The sequence below is a fragment of the Austrofundulus limnaeus genome, unplaced genomic scaffold (assembly GCF_001266775.1).
Source record: "Austrofundulus limnaeus strain Quisiro unplaced genomic scaffold, Austrofundulus_limnaeus-1.0 Scaffold57, whole genome shotgun sequence".
NCBI classification, from domain to species: domain Eukaryota; kingdom Metazoa; phylum Chordata; class Actinopteri; order Cyprinodontiformes; family Rivulidae; genus Austrofundulus; species Austrofundulus limnaeus.
Window position 1 is genome coordinate 1,177,009 of NW_013952459.1, and position 16,166 is coordinate 1,193,174.

A 16,166-nucleotide genomic window follows, 5' to 3' on the forward strand; every position below is an offset into this window, starting at 1 on the left:
AGAGTAAGTACCGATTTATTGTGTCAACAAAATCCTTTTGGTTAAGCCAAAGCAGCATGGCATCATTTCTGCGGGTTCTGGAGACTTCCTAGTGCTGAAGAGTCTCCCAGAAACTCTGAACTTGAATGAATGAATGAATGAATGAATGAATGAATGAATGATTAAAAAAACCTAACCAGCCATGCCATGAACTATGTTTTTTTTTAACAAAACAAAACAAAACATTGAATTATGGAGTTTTTAAAAACGTTAAATACCTGTAAGGAGTTAAATTTTGTAAAAATTCCTTAATTTTGATATTTTTAATTTCAGGATGTGATAGCTCAAAAAGGTCCACGAAAATCTTATGCTGGTGAAAATTACCAGTTATCCAGCTGATTAAAAATATTTATAAAACAAACAACTGGACTTTTATACTGAATCTGAAGATGCTTTGCTTCCAATCTGGGAGGAGAAAGCCTCTTGGATGGGCAGCAAAATGTGTTCCGCTTCAGAATAAAAGTCCGCTTTTCTTATTTTTAATTTTTTTTGTTTGGATTTACAAAAAAACCTAAACAAATTGAACATATGTATTACATTTTTTAGAAAAAAAATAGTTAGGCAAATTTTTAGAGAGGTGACAATATTCAAAATTTGTACTTTTAGGTAGTTGTGCATGGGAGTTAATTTTCCCTAAGGGACATGGATTATGATAAATTTAAAGGACCATCCAAGAGTTGACTTAATATTTAAATTATTAAAATTATGACCTGTGCTTCCCATGTCAAATACTTAAGCAAAGACCTTGTAAAATCCTTTAGCGGCATGAGTATGTGTTGGGGATGGCTGTCAGCTACCACCACATCAATTATTTTCTGTAAAACTGACTCATTTATAACTATTACTGTGTTACCTAAAGTTGATTTTTTTTTGTGAATTTAGAGGATATTAATTTCTATTGTGAAGTACCTGACAGATAATGACTAATTTATCAATAAAAACACAGTTGAGTTTTATTTTAAAAGAATCAAAACAGAAAGAAAGGAAGTAGAAGGCACCATTGTTTGTTTTTAGACTGGGGCCTCAAAATGAACAAATACGCCCCTGGCAGTAGAATCAATACATTTAGTTCTAATCTTTGTCTCAAAGTTTGGGCTATTTTATTCTCTAGCATAAACAAACAAAAACAAAAAACAAACAAAAAAATCTATAAACTATGAGTACTGAGAGGTCATAAAAGACTCTTCCCGTTTCCCTCCTTTAGATTTTACTCTTTCTCGTCGAACATGACCCAATAAAGTTCAAACCGCGTGTGTGTTTCTGCAGTGACAGCAGCAGCAGCAGCAGCAGTTAATAGCCTCTGAAAGAAAAAAGAAAAAGAGGAAAGTCCTGTGGGAGGGGTATACAGAAGTCAATCTGCACCGCCCAGGCGGCACAAAAACTTTGGAAAGTCCATGGATCGTCACATTTGCTGAACGCAGCCACATCCTCTGCTGTGGATTATTATAAACCGACAGCTCAGAGACAGACAGAGATTTAAAAAAGTAAGTTTGGACTCTGAATATATGTTTTCCACTTTCTACTTTTGTGAGGTGTATTTATGTTTCTTAAAACCTAGAGGGCAGTAGCCAATCCTGAACTCAATCCGTTTGATTCTAGCCAGGGTCAGAAATAGGCAGATTGTGTTTTAAGGATGTCAGATATTTTAATTAATAAAAGCAAAAAATGAGATGTAATTTGTTCACCATTTGCCACCAAATAAACTCATTTTATTTGATCCCCTCAGGTTGAGCAGTTTGTCTCCTTTGACCTTTTTATTTGCGTGTGTTTTCTTTGAAACTCACACAGTTTACACAAACTCTTCCTCTCCCTCTATATGAATTATATAACGGGAACAGTCTCCTGCTTATCTGATCCCGGCATTGTGGGATTATTTAAAGAAAGCTGATGCCGCAGCAGCTTCCTGGACCAGAAGTCCAGTGAACRGCAGATAACCTCTGGGTTCGGACCCCGATTGTGCGTCAGGAAGACGGGCAGAAAAGTTGCGGGCTTGTCTCTTGAGTACCAAAAGTAAAATTCTGTTGACATGACCCCGCAAGGCTTTTGTCAGGGCTTCATTTTTTTGTGTTGGTTTTACGTGAAAAAAAAAAAAAAAAACATGATTAGTAGTTGATTGCTTTGTGGTAGTTTGGACACAATAGGATGCAAAACTTGTGGTCCAGACTCTTTATCWGTCATCACGTTTCCTCACTGCTTCTGTCTCCTGACCTTTCCTCCTTGTTTTAGACTGAAAGCCCTCACTGCCACAGCCATTCTGCCAGCAGACARCAGCACACTTGGGTCTTCACACTCCAGAGGCTGCAGATTCAGCATCACCCCACAGAGATGGAGGGATTCACGACAGGGTTGGCCCTGCTCCTGTGCCTCACGTTTGCAGCCACCGGTAAGTCATATACTCTTTTTTTTTCTTTRAATCCTTCTCATAAGTTTGACAGATTTTGAAATTATAGACCAAAGTCCCTCAGACAGAGTATTTTGAACCTCGAAGGGACAGAGCTGTCAAACTGAAAGTTCAAACAGATAACTTGTCCTGTTCTCTGACATCATTTTATTCTCAAAACATAAAAGAGAATTTTGTGCTTTGTTGTTCCTTTTTTTTMAAAATCTACAGAGAGAGGCTTTGCACAGAGCAGCTCTTTTGGACTCTGACAAAAAGTAGATCAAGTCCCAGGTTTAAAACCAATATAGTTCCAAGAGTCTGGCTTATAAAAAAGGATATTGACAGATTTTTTTTTTTTAATGATCCTTCTCTGTTGCCCCACCCCACCCCATCCGTATGTAGCCAGGTGCCCATGACAAATCATAACCTGTAATCCCTGCAAGGTGATAAACGGATTGAGAGCCCCCCTCAGACCAACGTGCTGTAATCAGACCTCACAGTTATCCCTGCAAACACAGCTACAGGGGGTTTTACGGGGGGTTTCTGTTCCACCTTTCAGCACCGTGACATGAGCATTGGCACACAAATGGGCTGTTCAGTAAACAAATCAGGACTGAAATCTTGATTTTGTGCAAGTTTGGATGTGAAATAACCAAAAACAATCTGTTTGATTTAGTTCGAAGCGTAAATGTGTAAACTCTTTCACCTCATTTCGTAAATGTCATTTGAAGGCAGCCAGCTGTTATTATTTGCAGTTTAACATGAATTGTCCCTGAAATGAACTTTAGTCATTTATTTATTTGTTTTTTCAAAGGTTTGCTTTAAGGTAAAACACCTTTATGCCAAAAAATCCTTTCCTCATACTCCCGGTTTGTAAACAATAACCAGAAAAAAATAAAATAAAATCATAAAAGTGGCTTTTTAATTTATTACTTTTCTCAACACTTGCCTTTTGAATAAAGCAAACTGACCCTGGCAAGCGTACATTGCTGTTACRAATTTTTGTGCCAGAAAAACAAGACCGCTTATTAAATCAGGCCTTAGTACTGACCTGCTGTATGACAAATTAWAATATTTCCTCAGGTACTAAGCATCCTCTCAGCAGGGGTGCTGGTGGCAGGGATACAGTGGTATATATTAGCCAACTGGCAGAGCAGCGGACAGTTTGATCTTATGGAGCTCTCACTGCAGGGGATCTGTCTCGCTTTCTGCTCGTGGAGTTTGTAAGGAKCTGTTTAGCTCAACCCTAATTGCCTGTGTGACACAAAGTTCTGTACTCGCTAGTTTTTTTGCCTTCTTTTTCCTAAATGAGGCTCTTCTTTTTCTCTTCGCATTTGCGCGCCTGCTACAGCAGATTTACAGGCGAAGACCCGCAGGGAGCTGTGACACTGTTCTCAGAGAAGCAGTGCATTCTGATGTGCTGTACTGGATGTTGAAAGCATTAATCAAAAAATGCTGGAGAGACATGCACGAGTCTCCGTGTCTCCTGTTTTGTGTATTCATCATTTGAGTAGTCCGGTATTGTCACATTAATTTGTCATTTTCCTCGMTGACGTTGTCTCCTGGGCTTAGGACTACTTTTCTGTTTAACAAACATGAGGTGTGTCACACAATGACCAACAGAAGGCTGGGAAAAAGAACTCATATTTGCACAAAGTGATGCTGGAATAATAATAACAAAAAAAACCCAACAGTTTATTTAAACGAACGCTGTAAGCTATAAGTGACTACAGGAGAATTTGATATGAAAGCTGTAAAAACATAAACACAGAGAAAAAAATAGTAAAAGTAATTCAGAAATAGCCTGCAGTCCATCACAAATCCCACGAGACACTTGGCCATAGCTGTGATAGATTGTGTTTTCCTTGAGCTTGGTTGTGTTTGAGCTTTATTTAATCCTTTTTTAAAAGGCTTGACCGCCTTGTTGCCCCTTCACACAAGAAATGCACCTGTATTGTCWGAAACATATAAAGGTGCATCAACAGCAGCTGATATGTTTGCATAGTATAATCCGAACTCGGTAATAACCCCATGGTTTATTATCTTAGTCTGAGATTTAACAATCTGTGTAGATTCCGTTCAGGTTCCCTTAGGCTTATCAATTGTTCAAATAAAATCCATATTCTAGCAATAAAATGTTGCAATTTATAGAACACTAACTAACCAAGCAGAAAATGTATGAATGATATCAACTGAATATGAATTGTTAGATCTGTGTTTTAACTGTTTTAATCAGCAACAGAAAAAAAATAATTTAAGAGCATTTAATCCTACTTTGACAAACATTATTAAATGTGTTAAATCAGCCCAGAATAAATAAAACAGCCCATGTCTTTTATTATTTAATACTATCATATTTCACTTTGAAGATTTAGTGAGGCCTCTACTGATGGAGTTCTCTCTGTAGTCTCTGGGTTGACTTTAAAGCTCAATTAAAGCAGAGCACATTAGGCTGAGCTTAGTTTCATTACGCTGCCTCCCTGTGGGGCTAATTGTGTTCAGAATGTTGTTATTTGTTTTCAGGGTCTTAGCTTTCCCCAAAGCTTTATCTCTGAGCACCTGTAGTGCCACAGATTATCTGATTGCCTTAGGTTATTTACCTCGAAAACTTTTTTTTGTAGCTGGATTACAACTGCATAAAAAGTCCTTTTATCAGTGGAAAATGTTATTTTATTTTGTCAGCTGAGACCTTCTTTTTTAAAAAGCCCATGTTGTTCTCATCTTGAACTACAATGGTTTTTTTCACAAGGCCATGTTAAAATAAGTTTATAAACTGTGATTCTCAGAGTCCACAGCACCTTTTTTTGCACATGCTGTACTCTGCTGCAGCACTTCTTGTAATGCTCCAAAATGCTGCTTTAAACATCTCTTTTCTCAAGTTCCTTATGCTTCTCATTTAAACATTCTGATTTAAACCTTGCTGATTAAACACCACCAGCAAAATGTTTCAATTTTAGACMAGTTAGCCGACTGAACAAATGTCAAAAGTGCAATTTGAGGGCAATTAACCACTCAATTAAAAAAAAAAAAAGAGTGTCAATTTGAGTGAATTTAAACTGTATTTCATATGAAAATGAGTAATATATAATGGAAGATGAATAATCTATGAGGCCAAACTAAAACAAGAATTTAAAACAGTGTTTAGTAGATACAAATTAAGTTTACTATGAAGCTTCAAAGTTATTTCTTTTATAAACATCATTTACATAGTCAGTCTTGTATAAAGCTGGACCAAGACAACCCTGATAATGTGACCAGGGTTAGGAATAATTCAGATCTTTGAATGTGCGGTTCTGTGGAGAAGTAATGAATAAATATTGTCTTACCTGTAAATAGGTCATTGAATAGTCTCAGCTAGGAGAAACAACGTTTATTTCAGACTGGATTGGTGCGTTAACACAGAGGCACTCAAACTGGGGTCCCAGGACCAACAGGGGTCCATGAGCCATTTCTTGGGGGTCTTCAAAAAATTTTCAAGAAATTGTAGATTTGCTTTTTATTTAAAATAATGCATATGGGGAACAATGCATTAGTAAAGCAAACATACTAAACCAAACAAAAAATAACATTCCCATGACATTTATTTATTATGATATTCCAGAAGGAAGTGCCCCACAGCTGCACTGGAAGTGCTACAGCTAGCTTCTGCTGCTGCTTTTTGCACTTAGAATTGGATAAATCTTGATGTGAGATGTGAAACTGACAGCAGTGTTGCAGTTTATAAAGTAGTGTTTACGTGAGTTAACTTTTAACTTTTTGATAATGGAGTTTCATGACAACAAATAATCCACTTTGGTCCCACTTGGCCCACACTCTAGCCCATCTGTCCAGCTGTGCACAAACAGGACATATAACTGGCCTTTAGAGGTTTATAAAACTCATTTATTAGTTGTTATTTTTAATATTCAGACTATAAGACTTTTAGATACTTCAGTATACTGGCATTTCCTCTTGTTAGTGCTGATATTCTGTTGACTGATTATTGCACAGAAAGCTCCTCAGAAGAAAATTTTCTGATTATTATTTTTTTTTCAGACTGAGCACAAGCATTATCACAAAAGCTGTAGCTCTGGCAGTTGGACACATAAACAATTATCTTTGCGTCTGACTGAAGTCTTTGTGATTATCCACTGTGTGGGCGGCGTTTCCTGGCGGGGAAATCGTGTTGAGCAGACCCCCTGCTGCAGCAGCTTTCCCAGAGGGACTCAGGCTTCATGATGTTAACTGCCAGACCTCCTGCTGCACTTTTGCCAACCCCTGAGTCCCCCGCTACGGGCTGAGGGAAAAGCACAAAAGTGATTAGCGACCCGCTGGAGGACGGGGGAGGGGGGCTGAAAATGGAACTAGACAGACAGACAGACAAGCAGAGATAACAGAGTTCATGAAGACTGATGCGTGGAGACAGTGAGGGAGTGGGGGGTTAAATCTGTGTGACTGTCCAACAGCAGATAAGTGCTTCATAGGAAAGATTTTGGGAGGAGAGAAGTAAATAGATTAAAACAAATCCCCAGAAAAATAGGAAGCAGGACAAGACAAGTGATAAAAAGGAAGGAGATATGAGGGTTAAGTGAAACCATAAATCTGAAAAAGTGAAAATCAAAGCGTAATCAGAAAAGGAAAGAGAAACACTGACATCAAAAGAGGAATTTGTTACAGTGGTTGTCAGAAACAGGGTGTGAGGGTTTTCAAAAGAAAGAAGAATGAAAAAGAGATGACCAAGATTTCACAGGAGTCATGCTTTAGTAGCAGGGGGAAAAATATAAACAAAAAAAAAAAAAAAAAAAAAAAAAAAAAAAAAAAAAAAAAAAAAGGAAAGGAAAGGAAAAAGAAAACGTCATGTTAAAAATGGCTCACAGAGTCAAAACAGTCTACTTCCCCTGTTTTACTGTAAGCCGGCTCAGGCTGCAGACAGACTGGGTGGCAGGGAGACGCGACCACTTGTCGCTGCCTCAGACCGATTTCAATCTCCTCCAGTCTTATGCCCCTCCCGAATAACAATCCATTTCTGACTGCCTTGCTTTTCCTCTGCTTGAATACAAAAAGCAGCACGAGGGAGCCTTATTAACATGATGTTCTGCTTCTTTTCTCTCCAGAAAACCTTTTCAAGTGGTCACAGTTTGACAAGTTATAAAAACAAATTTGTATTAGGTAGATTCCCCCTTTGTTTTAAATATAAAAGGACAGCTTATTATAATCTGAACAGCACATTATTTTTGCTGCATCTTCTTCATAACACTTGGAATTTAACAGTCAAGACTTTAGAGCACTCTAAGTTTGTTTACAGATCATCGTAAATGTTTAACACACAGACTCCCAGTTGAAATCCCTTCAACATAGTTTTCGTGTCCCATCATGTCTTGTACTTGCAGACACTGTGGTTGCATGTGTGTTGAATGGCTCATTAGCAGCTGGTCAGATAAATGGTTTTTCAGCATGGCGACTACTTGTGCTCATGTCAACACGCCTGCTGTCTGTGAAGATAAGGCATGGCATTATGCATTCTTATCTGAAGGTCTGTCTGACTTGTTCAGCCCTTGGGGTCCACACAAATACAAGAAGTGAATTTTGGAGGAGTTATCTGCAGGTCGATTGACTCCCCAGCGCCATAAAGTCAAAGGTGCTTTGTTGACATTCTATTAGGGAAATATTTGACAAATTTTTTTATTTTTGTGGTTATGAAAATCAATCTCACCTCTGTCTTTTTTGATGAAATATGAAGCAAAGTCATTGTCTTGATTGTAAAATACTTCAAGTCAGATTTACATTCTGAATATTTCCTTTTTTCATCAAAAATGAAATAAAAATAAGGAATTAAGGGTATTATGTTACCAAAATGTGCACCTTGATTGTACTAACCTAGCAGTTTTCTCAATTGAAGGATTTTTTTTTTGCTGAAAGAGGCAACCTCTCAAGCAAAAACTTGAAGCAGATGAAGTTGCTTCTTCTCTGATGATGAGCAAAATACAAAAGTAAAGAGAAATTTGAATATCAGTAGTTTTGAAAAAAAAGAAGAAGAACAAAACAAAACAAAAAACAATATGTAAAAAGCTYAATGTTTCAGGCTAAGATTTGCAACATTTGTTGATGCTTGAAGAAAGACTGGTCACCCAAAATCCATTGAGGCCCAACCAGTCRAGCTTAGTTTCATATTTGTGTCTTTAATTTATGTAAAAAAAAAAGTTCACAATTAGAGTATTTTTCTGGCAGAAGAGCTCTGGAACTATAGTTCTCAACCTTTATTTAGGATACACAAAAATGCTGTGTCTCTATGCTTCTACGCCTGAACACACAAGGGAAGAATTTATCTGTAAAATGCATTGAAAACCTTGTGGAGAACATTTTTCTTCTAATTAAAATAAGTTAACTAAATACAGAAAAAAGAAAAATATTGGCAACCTTGGGTTTCTCTCTAGGGATGCTTTGGCTGTGATGTTTGTGAACAACTAATCAAACCTACCAAACACACACAAACACACAAAAAGCTTCTACTTTTTTTCAGATATTGAGCAACGTTTTGGTGCGGTAGTAATTGACAGTCACAAATGTAAAGAGGTAAAGATTCAAAAAGAAAAAAATAAGTAGGTCCTCTGGATGGGTTCTTCTTTAGTGAAATGTTCTGTCTCTCCTCCAAGAGAAGTCTGATGAGTTTCAGGTGAACTCAGCCTTATAAGCACTGCCTCCACCTGGACAAACAGGTTAGTCACATGCAAAAGAGGGCCATCGACTAACAATATAGGCTTGATTAGCTTTATTTAGTCACATGCGAAAGAAGGTAAAGATTCATTTATTTTTTGTGACAATCCAAACACACCAGTCTCCTGGTTTTACTAAACTGAACATGTGCTTTTTATTTCCTGCAGAAATATAATAACACATTGTTTGATGCATTTTCTATCAACCCGGGCGTCTGATAATCCAGTGTGTCGGCCTCATGTGCCACCCCTGTGATCTTTGTGGCTCAACTTAGGAGGGCGTGGACCTCAGGTTGGAAACTATTGTAGGAAGTGTGACATGAAGCAGTTAAAAAAGCAACAAAGTCTGGTGGGGAAGCAGGTGGTTGGAGAAAAGTGTTTCCAACACAGGACACCTGGTTTTGACTTTTATTTAAAAAAAAAGAAAAAAAAAAAAAAAAAAAAACAGAACTACATGTACTTTTTACACCCTGTCACTGCTTAATTTGATTTCACAAAGTTTTGGATAAAACCAGCGATTTGGACTCCTGTCACCACGCACGTCTTTTTGACAGGTTTCTCCGAAGGCAAACGTACATTTCTCTTTATTTCAACAAAAAATAACCGTTAAACTTCTTTAATTTCCCCACTAAAAATCGTTTTCAAGGATCAAGCTGTATTGACTTCGCAATTTCATGCTTCATAATCTGTTTCAACCACCATCTGGAACTGAAAGACACGTACTGATTTTTAGTGTGTGTGTGTGATTCGTGAACACAGAGCCTCTTTATTTGCGCTCTGGGTGGGTAGTTTCCTTGTTGATTCAGGTGCCAAGCTGATCAATATGTATTTAAGGAGCTGAAATCTCTTTCTAATGTCTGAATGTAAGAATGATGCAACGAGACAAACCTCGCCGTACCCAGACAGCGGATGATTCCGTTTTTCTTGCTGCAATGTGACAAGAAGCAGGATTTAGAAGCCAAAGAAAACACCTTGACAGATTATTTTAATATCATATCGGATGCTATTACAACATATCAAGCCGTCAGACTCGGGGCACTTAATAATCTTCCCAGATGCTGTGGGGAATAAAGTTACATCTGTGAGCGAACTCTCTTTCATGTCCAGACACTTCCATTAGTTAAAGTGTAAAAAAATGAAATCATAAAGCTGCGTCGTCAATTTCACTACAAAATGATTCAAAACCCCTATTTTTTATTTTATTCTTCAAAGCTCTGTTTAGTGCGGAATGGCAGTGTACCTTCATTTTCATGAAACCAGTATTATGGCTCCTTCATGCTGCACAGCATTAATATTTTCTGCCAAAATTCACTTCTGAAAAACAAGGTAATCTCCGGCGCCTCTACATGAGGCATATGTGGTGCAAAGCTACATCAATCTTGAATGATTGGAAGCAGCCACTGTGCACTGAATCTCTTAATGCCTCAGTCTGCTTTGGCTGCACACAGTTAGCATGAAACTTGCTAAATTAGTCTGTCTATTCACCAATTAACTCTTAAGATGATTAATTGTGTTTTGCAAGTGCTCTTTCAGTATACTGGCAGGAAAAAAAATCCAACTCCTTAAGTCAATATATAAGACACTCTATGCCCAGTTAACTGATGATTGCTGGAATATAATAGATCACCTGGGAGAATATGTGAGTATTATTTAAAAATATAATTTTTTTTGTAATCAAGGCTGTATTTTTTTTAAACGTGTACATAGAAGGCGTATAGAAGCAAAGTTTTTGAAATAGTGAAACACAAGCAGCAGTCTATAGGCGTAAAATGAGGCGAACAATGCAGCTGTTGCTGCTCCTGCTGGCCTCAGACAACGATGAGTCGACGGACAAATGGCTCCCAAGGGTGTAAACAGAGCTAGTGTGAAGACAGGCTGTCTCCAGGCCAGCTATCACATCCTCAATTCCTCTCTTGCAAAGACTGGAAGCAAGACTTGGCTCAAAGATGCGCACACCCTCCACCACAAAAAAAAAAAAAAGTTTCAAGCTATTAAACTGACAAGACTAATCAGCATTTTGGATAGAAGTTCAGGACTAAGAAGATGGAGGTGACATGGTCAGGAAGACTGTGTGCCGTATGGAGTGTGTTATGCGGAGTATGCAGGGGTGAGAGGCCAGGGGACAGTTTATGCCCCTGCAGAGCACTGATAAGAGTTTGTTTACCTTCCTGTGGATGGTCAGGCCTCAATCTACAGTTGCGGAAACGCTGGGACAATAGGTGTGTGTGTGTGTGTGTGTGTGTGTGTGTGTGTGTGTGTGTGTGGTGGGGGGGGTAGTCGGAGTCAAGAGAGAAACTTGAGCCAGCCTTGAAGCTCTCCTTTCCCTCTTCGACTAAGTCTGATAGGACTGCTTTCCCTCCCTCCCTCATCACAACGTTGTCGCCCGACTTTGGACACAAACACTTTACTTTACCCCGAGGGACCATGGGAGACAGTTGGTCTTGTCATTGTTTGCTATCAGGGTTTCCCCTCATTTTTTCTTCCCTCTCCTTCCTAATGCAAAGCTGCCATGCTATCTATTTTTGAATCTTTTTTTCTGTCTGAACTCTTGGCATCTAGTGGACACTCATTTCCATTGTGAATCACAAGGAGGCAGGGCATGAAAACCAGGGCCTGCTTGCTTTTGCCAAGGTGAGTAAAAGCTCACCTAGCTGGTTATAGAGTTGCTAAAAGCTAAATGCATGAACACGAATCAACATGCAGAGCATCGCTACTAAGGCTACGTTCACACTGCACATCTTAATGGTCAATTCAGTTTTTTTTAAAATTAGATATTTTTACGTGGATGTTCACATTGTATTTTAAATGAGACCTCCATCTGACTCCAGTATGAACCCCTCACTGCACTGATGCAACCCGCATGACGTCACATTCAGCACGTCATTTACAGAAGTAGCCTATGGATGCTACATGTTAGTGTGTCGATTCTGAAGTTGTTGTGCAATCAGAACTGATAAAAAATGATCTGACATGCTTGTTTAGTCCAGTGTTTACATTTTAACCTGCCTCTGACTGGAAGCTCCAGTGTAGCATTTTATTTTTGGAACGGATCAACAAGCTGGAAGTAAAATATTAACCGAGTAACTTTAGTATCGAAAAAATCTGTGATCGAYGTAACTTTATGTTTGTGGATTTTCAGTCATCCAGAATGTGAAAATTTTGAACAAAAAAGACAAAGCAACTAAGTTTATGTTCTGTAGCTTAAGACGAGTGGAGTTACAAGATTTAAATATCATGACTTGAGGTTAGTGTCTTTATTTGAGAATCGATCCGCTCACCCCCACCTCACTGATATAAGTCAGATGAAATGTGATATGAGCGTTCAGACAAAAGCATTAAATATGTATCTGACTTAGTACCACATGCTGAAAAGGCCTCAGTCAAATAAAAAAAAAATCTTTGGTTTTGTCACGTTCACACAGTCAGGAAAAAAAAATCCCATATAGGTCACAAAGGCAAACAAATCAGATTTGGGTCACGTTTGCCTGCAGTGTGAACGTAGCTTTAGACAATCTTTTGGGATTATTAATAAGTACTGTTCAAACAACATGATGCATCTTAACAAATTATTTATACACAGTAAACATCTAAATGTTGCAAACAAAACTTCAAGACAGAGATTTTCTTAATTTTTTTCTGACAAATAGGGAAATTACATTTTCTTCCCATTGCTTGTCTTGTTCTATTTGCCCTTTTTATGGTTTTGACCCTTTTTACCACAGCTCACTGTAAAATTGAGCTGAACCAATAGGTTGCTGACACTCAAAGAAGCTACATTTTTTTAAAACTCTGCATTTGAAGTAGTTTTAACCGAGGTGAGGAACTCATTTCAGCACAGATTTCAGAAGAATGGGTGAGCTGAGGACATCCGTTTTAATAAACAACAGAAGTGGTAGAGAACATACATTAACAAAACTATAAGAAGACACAAACTGGAGAGAACAACTCACACAAAGAACTGGCACYGACTGAAAAGAAACCAGGAGCTGATATACACTGAGGGAGTAACAACAAAACAAGAACATGTGTACTAATTGACAAACGAGGACCAGCTGTGAGAGGAGAGTAGAGAACAAGTCTAAGAAACCAACAGAAACTTACAATTTTAAAACAATAAAAACAAACTTATACATTCCAATAGACAGATTGTAAATTAGGGTTTTGTCGGTATTGAAAATGTAAAATATTTTCATTAATAATAAGATATCAAAAATATCCAAAACTAAGATTAAGATTGGATTTAAGTTTTGTAGTTGACTCATGGGGTGTATCTCAGTTGATCAGACTGACAAAGTATGACAATGTAAAACACAGCCTCTTGGTATAAACATAAACAGACAGGCTAACCACTAAGAAAAACAGGAACAGATGCCTATCATTTGCWGAACCAGTTTTCCATCTTTTTTTGAAATTTGTCCAAAGTTAAAATCCCCCAAAAGCAAAAGTATTGAGCACATAGAGAAATCACTTATGTGTTCTTAGTATTAATATTTATGATATCACAATGACCCAAACATCTGCATCAAGTGCATTGTGTTATTACTTCCAGAAATGTGCTTTGACTAAAGGCTGCTGCTTTTCCAAAAAAAAAAAAAAAAAAAAAAAAAAAAATAAAAGATTATCATCAATTATGTCTGCACGGTTGCTTCATATTTTCTACAAAGTCTTCATTTTTTCCCCAGTAAATATGATATCTAATGAAAGGGAAGTTGATTGGGAAATTCTTAGTACATAATCTTTTTCTATGAATTGAGTCGATTCCTGTCCTCCCTGATGTTTTTTTATTCACATTTACCCATGATGCTTAACAGCTAAATGGAAATCACTGACATCCATAAACACATCTTCTCATGGAATGGGAAATGAAGGGGACTGATATAAGTAGATAAAGAGGACAGGGGGATGGAATGGCTCTTCTATACCTCATTTACCAGCAAACCGCTTAGCAAAGCCATTGGCATTTCCGGGGTCAAGGGAGCAAAATGAGCATTCTTCATATCTTACGGTGACTCGTAAAAAAGGGAGGCTAGTGACACAGGCATTCACACACAAACACACACACACACACACACACATACACACACACGTGCACGTTGTTACCCAGTCGGCGTGATTTATACGGAGACCTCGGGTGACAGTCATGGGCTGTTGACTCTGTCACAGCCGAACAAGAAAGAAATAACTTAATGGATGTGGATATTGAGCAACAGACATTAACACGCAGGGCCAGAATAACAGGAAGTCAACCTTGACCCCTGTGGCAAGAAGGGAGGAGAGGACGGCAAAGGAGACAGGATGGTTCTCCATCTTGATTTACAGGAAAACTGGAGTTCAAAGGAAAAAAAAAAGTTCAGTTTCTTAAAAGATGCAAACCTCTTCAATCAACGTTACTTTAATCTGACCAACATGAAAAGAATCAACGAGAAATAAACCAGAGAACTGTCACAATTAGGATGTAAAAGATTGGTTTATGATAATGTAACTATCAAAAGAATATACATTATTTAATTAAAAGTAGGTTTTATGAACCATTGATGTTATGAACAAATAACTGAATTAAATAAAAAAGAACCATTCTGGTTTCATCGCGTTAACAACTTGGAAAAAGGAAAGAAAATGTCGGGAAAAATAACCAGCTTCTTATGTAACAAGTTCCATCTTCCTTTATGATACCGCATATTGCAGTTATTGCCTTCTATCCAATTAAATCTCTATCTCTGTCTGCCCTCCTCATTCTGATAGTTATGATGCTGCCTTAACCAAGGTCTTCTATTAGTGCTTCTTTTCAATGGGAGGCATCTGATTAGCATTCCAGTCTTTTGAAGCTAACATTAACCAATTTATTTCTCTTGCTTTTCAACACATCATTTCCTTCTGATGGATGGTGTCCATCTGGGTAAACAGTCTAAATGCACCAGAAGAGCCAAGGAAGCTGTATGCCAAGCTGCATTTTAAATTAGTCATTTCTGCAACAGTAATGGACCACACCACCAGTGGTTTTTGGGGTGATTGAGGCCTGCTTTGAGAGTAAATTGCTGATTTTTATTTTAGGTATATGACAGCTCAGATTGAAAGCATAAAAACCCTGCCATAATGATTTAATAAGGACAAGTTTGGGATAATGAATAAATTCAGGCTTTTGACTAAATTAAACGTGTTTGCTATGACTGTATTGCTGCTTACAGTAAGACTCATAGAAGCTTGAATTGTTTGAAACAGGACTTTGTGGAGGTGTTATCAGCTGTCAGTACTTTATCTGCTGCAGTCAATATGCATTTAATCAAGTGCTTGGGTTGAACTTGATGCAGCCAGCAAAACATAACTTTGTTCACTAAACCAATCGTACCTTTCTTTTATACCTGACTAACCTTATCTATATATGGTTAATAATGTTATTGTTTTAAAAACCAACCTACAGAGTGTGTACTAGTAACTTCTGATGAAACAATATTCAGATTACAGTATAAAAAATAAAAACCCTGAATATTTGTTTCTATAATGAAAATCTGCTAAACTGAAACTGCTGCAGTTGTTTAACATTTTGGTACCTAATTGCTACACTTAATTTTATTAAAATACAGACATTTGAATGAGTTAAAACAGAAGTTTTTCTCTAGGGGTGTCCTGACACCAGTTTTTTCTCAAACTTATTATAAGTACTTCAGTTTGGGTATTTACCAATATCGAGTACTGATACAGAGTAGCTGCTACTTACTGAGTCAGAACTTAAATATGTACATGATGATGATGGTAAAACACATGTTTTTTATTTAGAACTTGGTACTAAATCAGATACATATGTTTTATAGCAACCTCAGTCTGAATGCTCATGTTACAGTTTATCTGACTTTTACGTCAGTGAGGTGGGGGTATACAGATCGATGCAAGTAATGGTAATGACACTAACCTCGGGTCATGCTGTTTAAATCTTGTAGCTCCACTTGTCTTCAGCTACAGAACAAAAGTCCAGTTGCTTCTTTTTTTTCTTTAAATTTTCCATGTCCTGGATGAGTGACAGAATCCACAGAAAAATCTGATAGTAAAGGAATCTGCAT

General features: G+C 37.6%; 1 protein-coding gene across 1 annotated transcript in view; it reads left to right on the top strand.

Annotated features, from left to right (window-relative positions):
* The first annotated feature begins 1,402 nt into the window (after positions 1 to 1,402).
* The window catches only part of eng (endoglin), a 48,369-nt gene continuing 33,605 nt past the window's right edge, over positions 1,403 to 16,166 (top strand). Inside the window, exons 1-2 of the mRNA XM_014009383.1 lie at positions 1,403 to 1,523; positions 2,266 to 2,422. Coding sequence (XP_013864837.1) covers positions 2,365 to 2,422 — 58 coding nt within the window. The 5' untranslated portion in view covers positions 1,403 to 1,523; positions 2,266 to 2,364. The remainder of the gene's footprint in view (positions 1,524 to 2,265; positions 2,423 to 16,166) is intronic.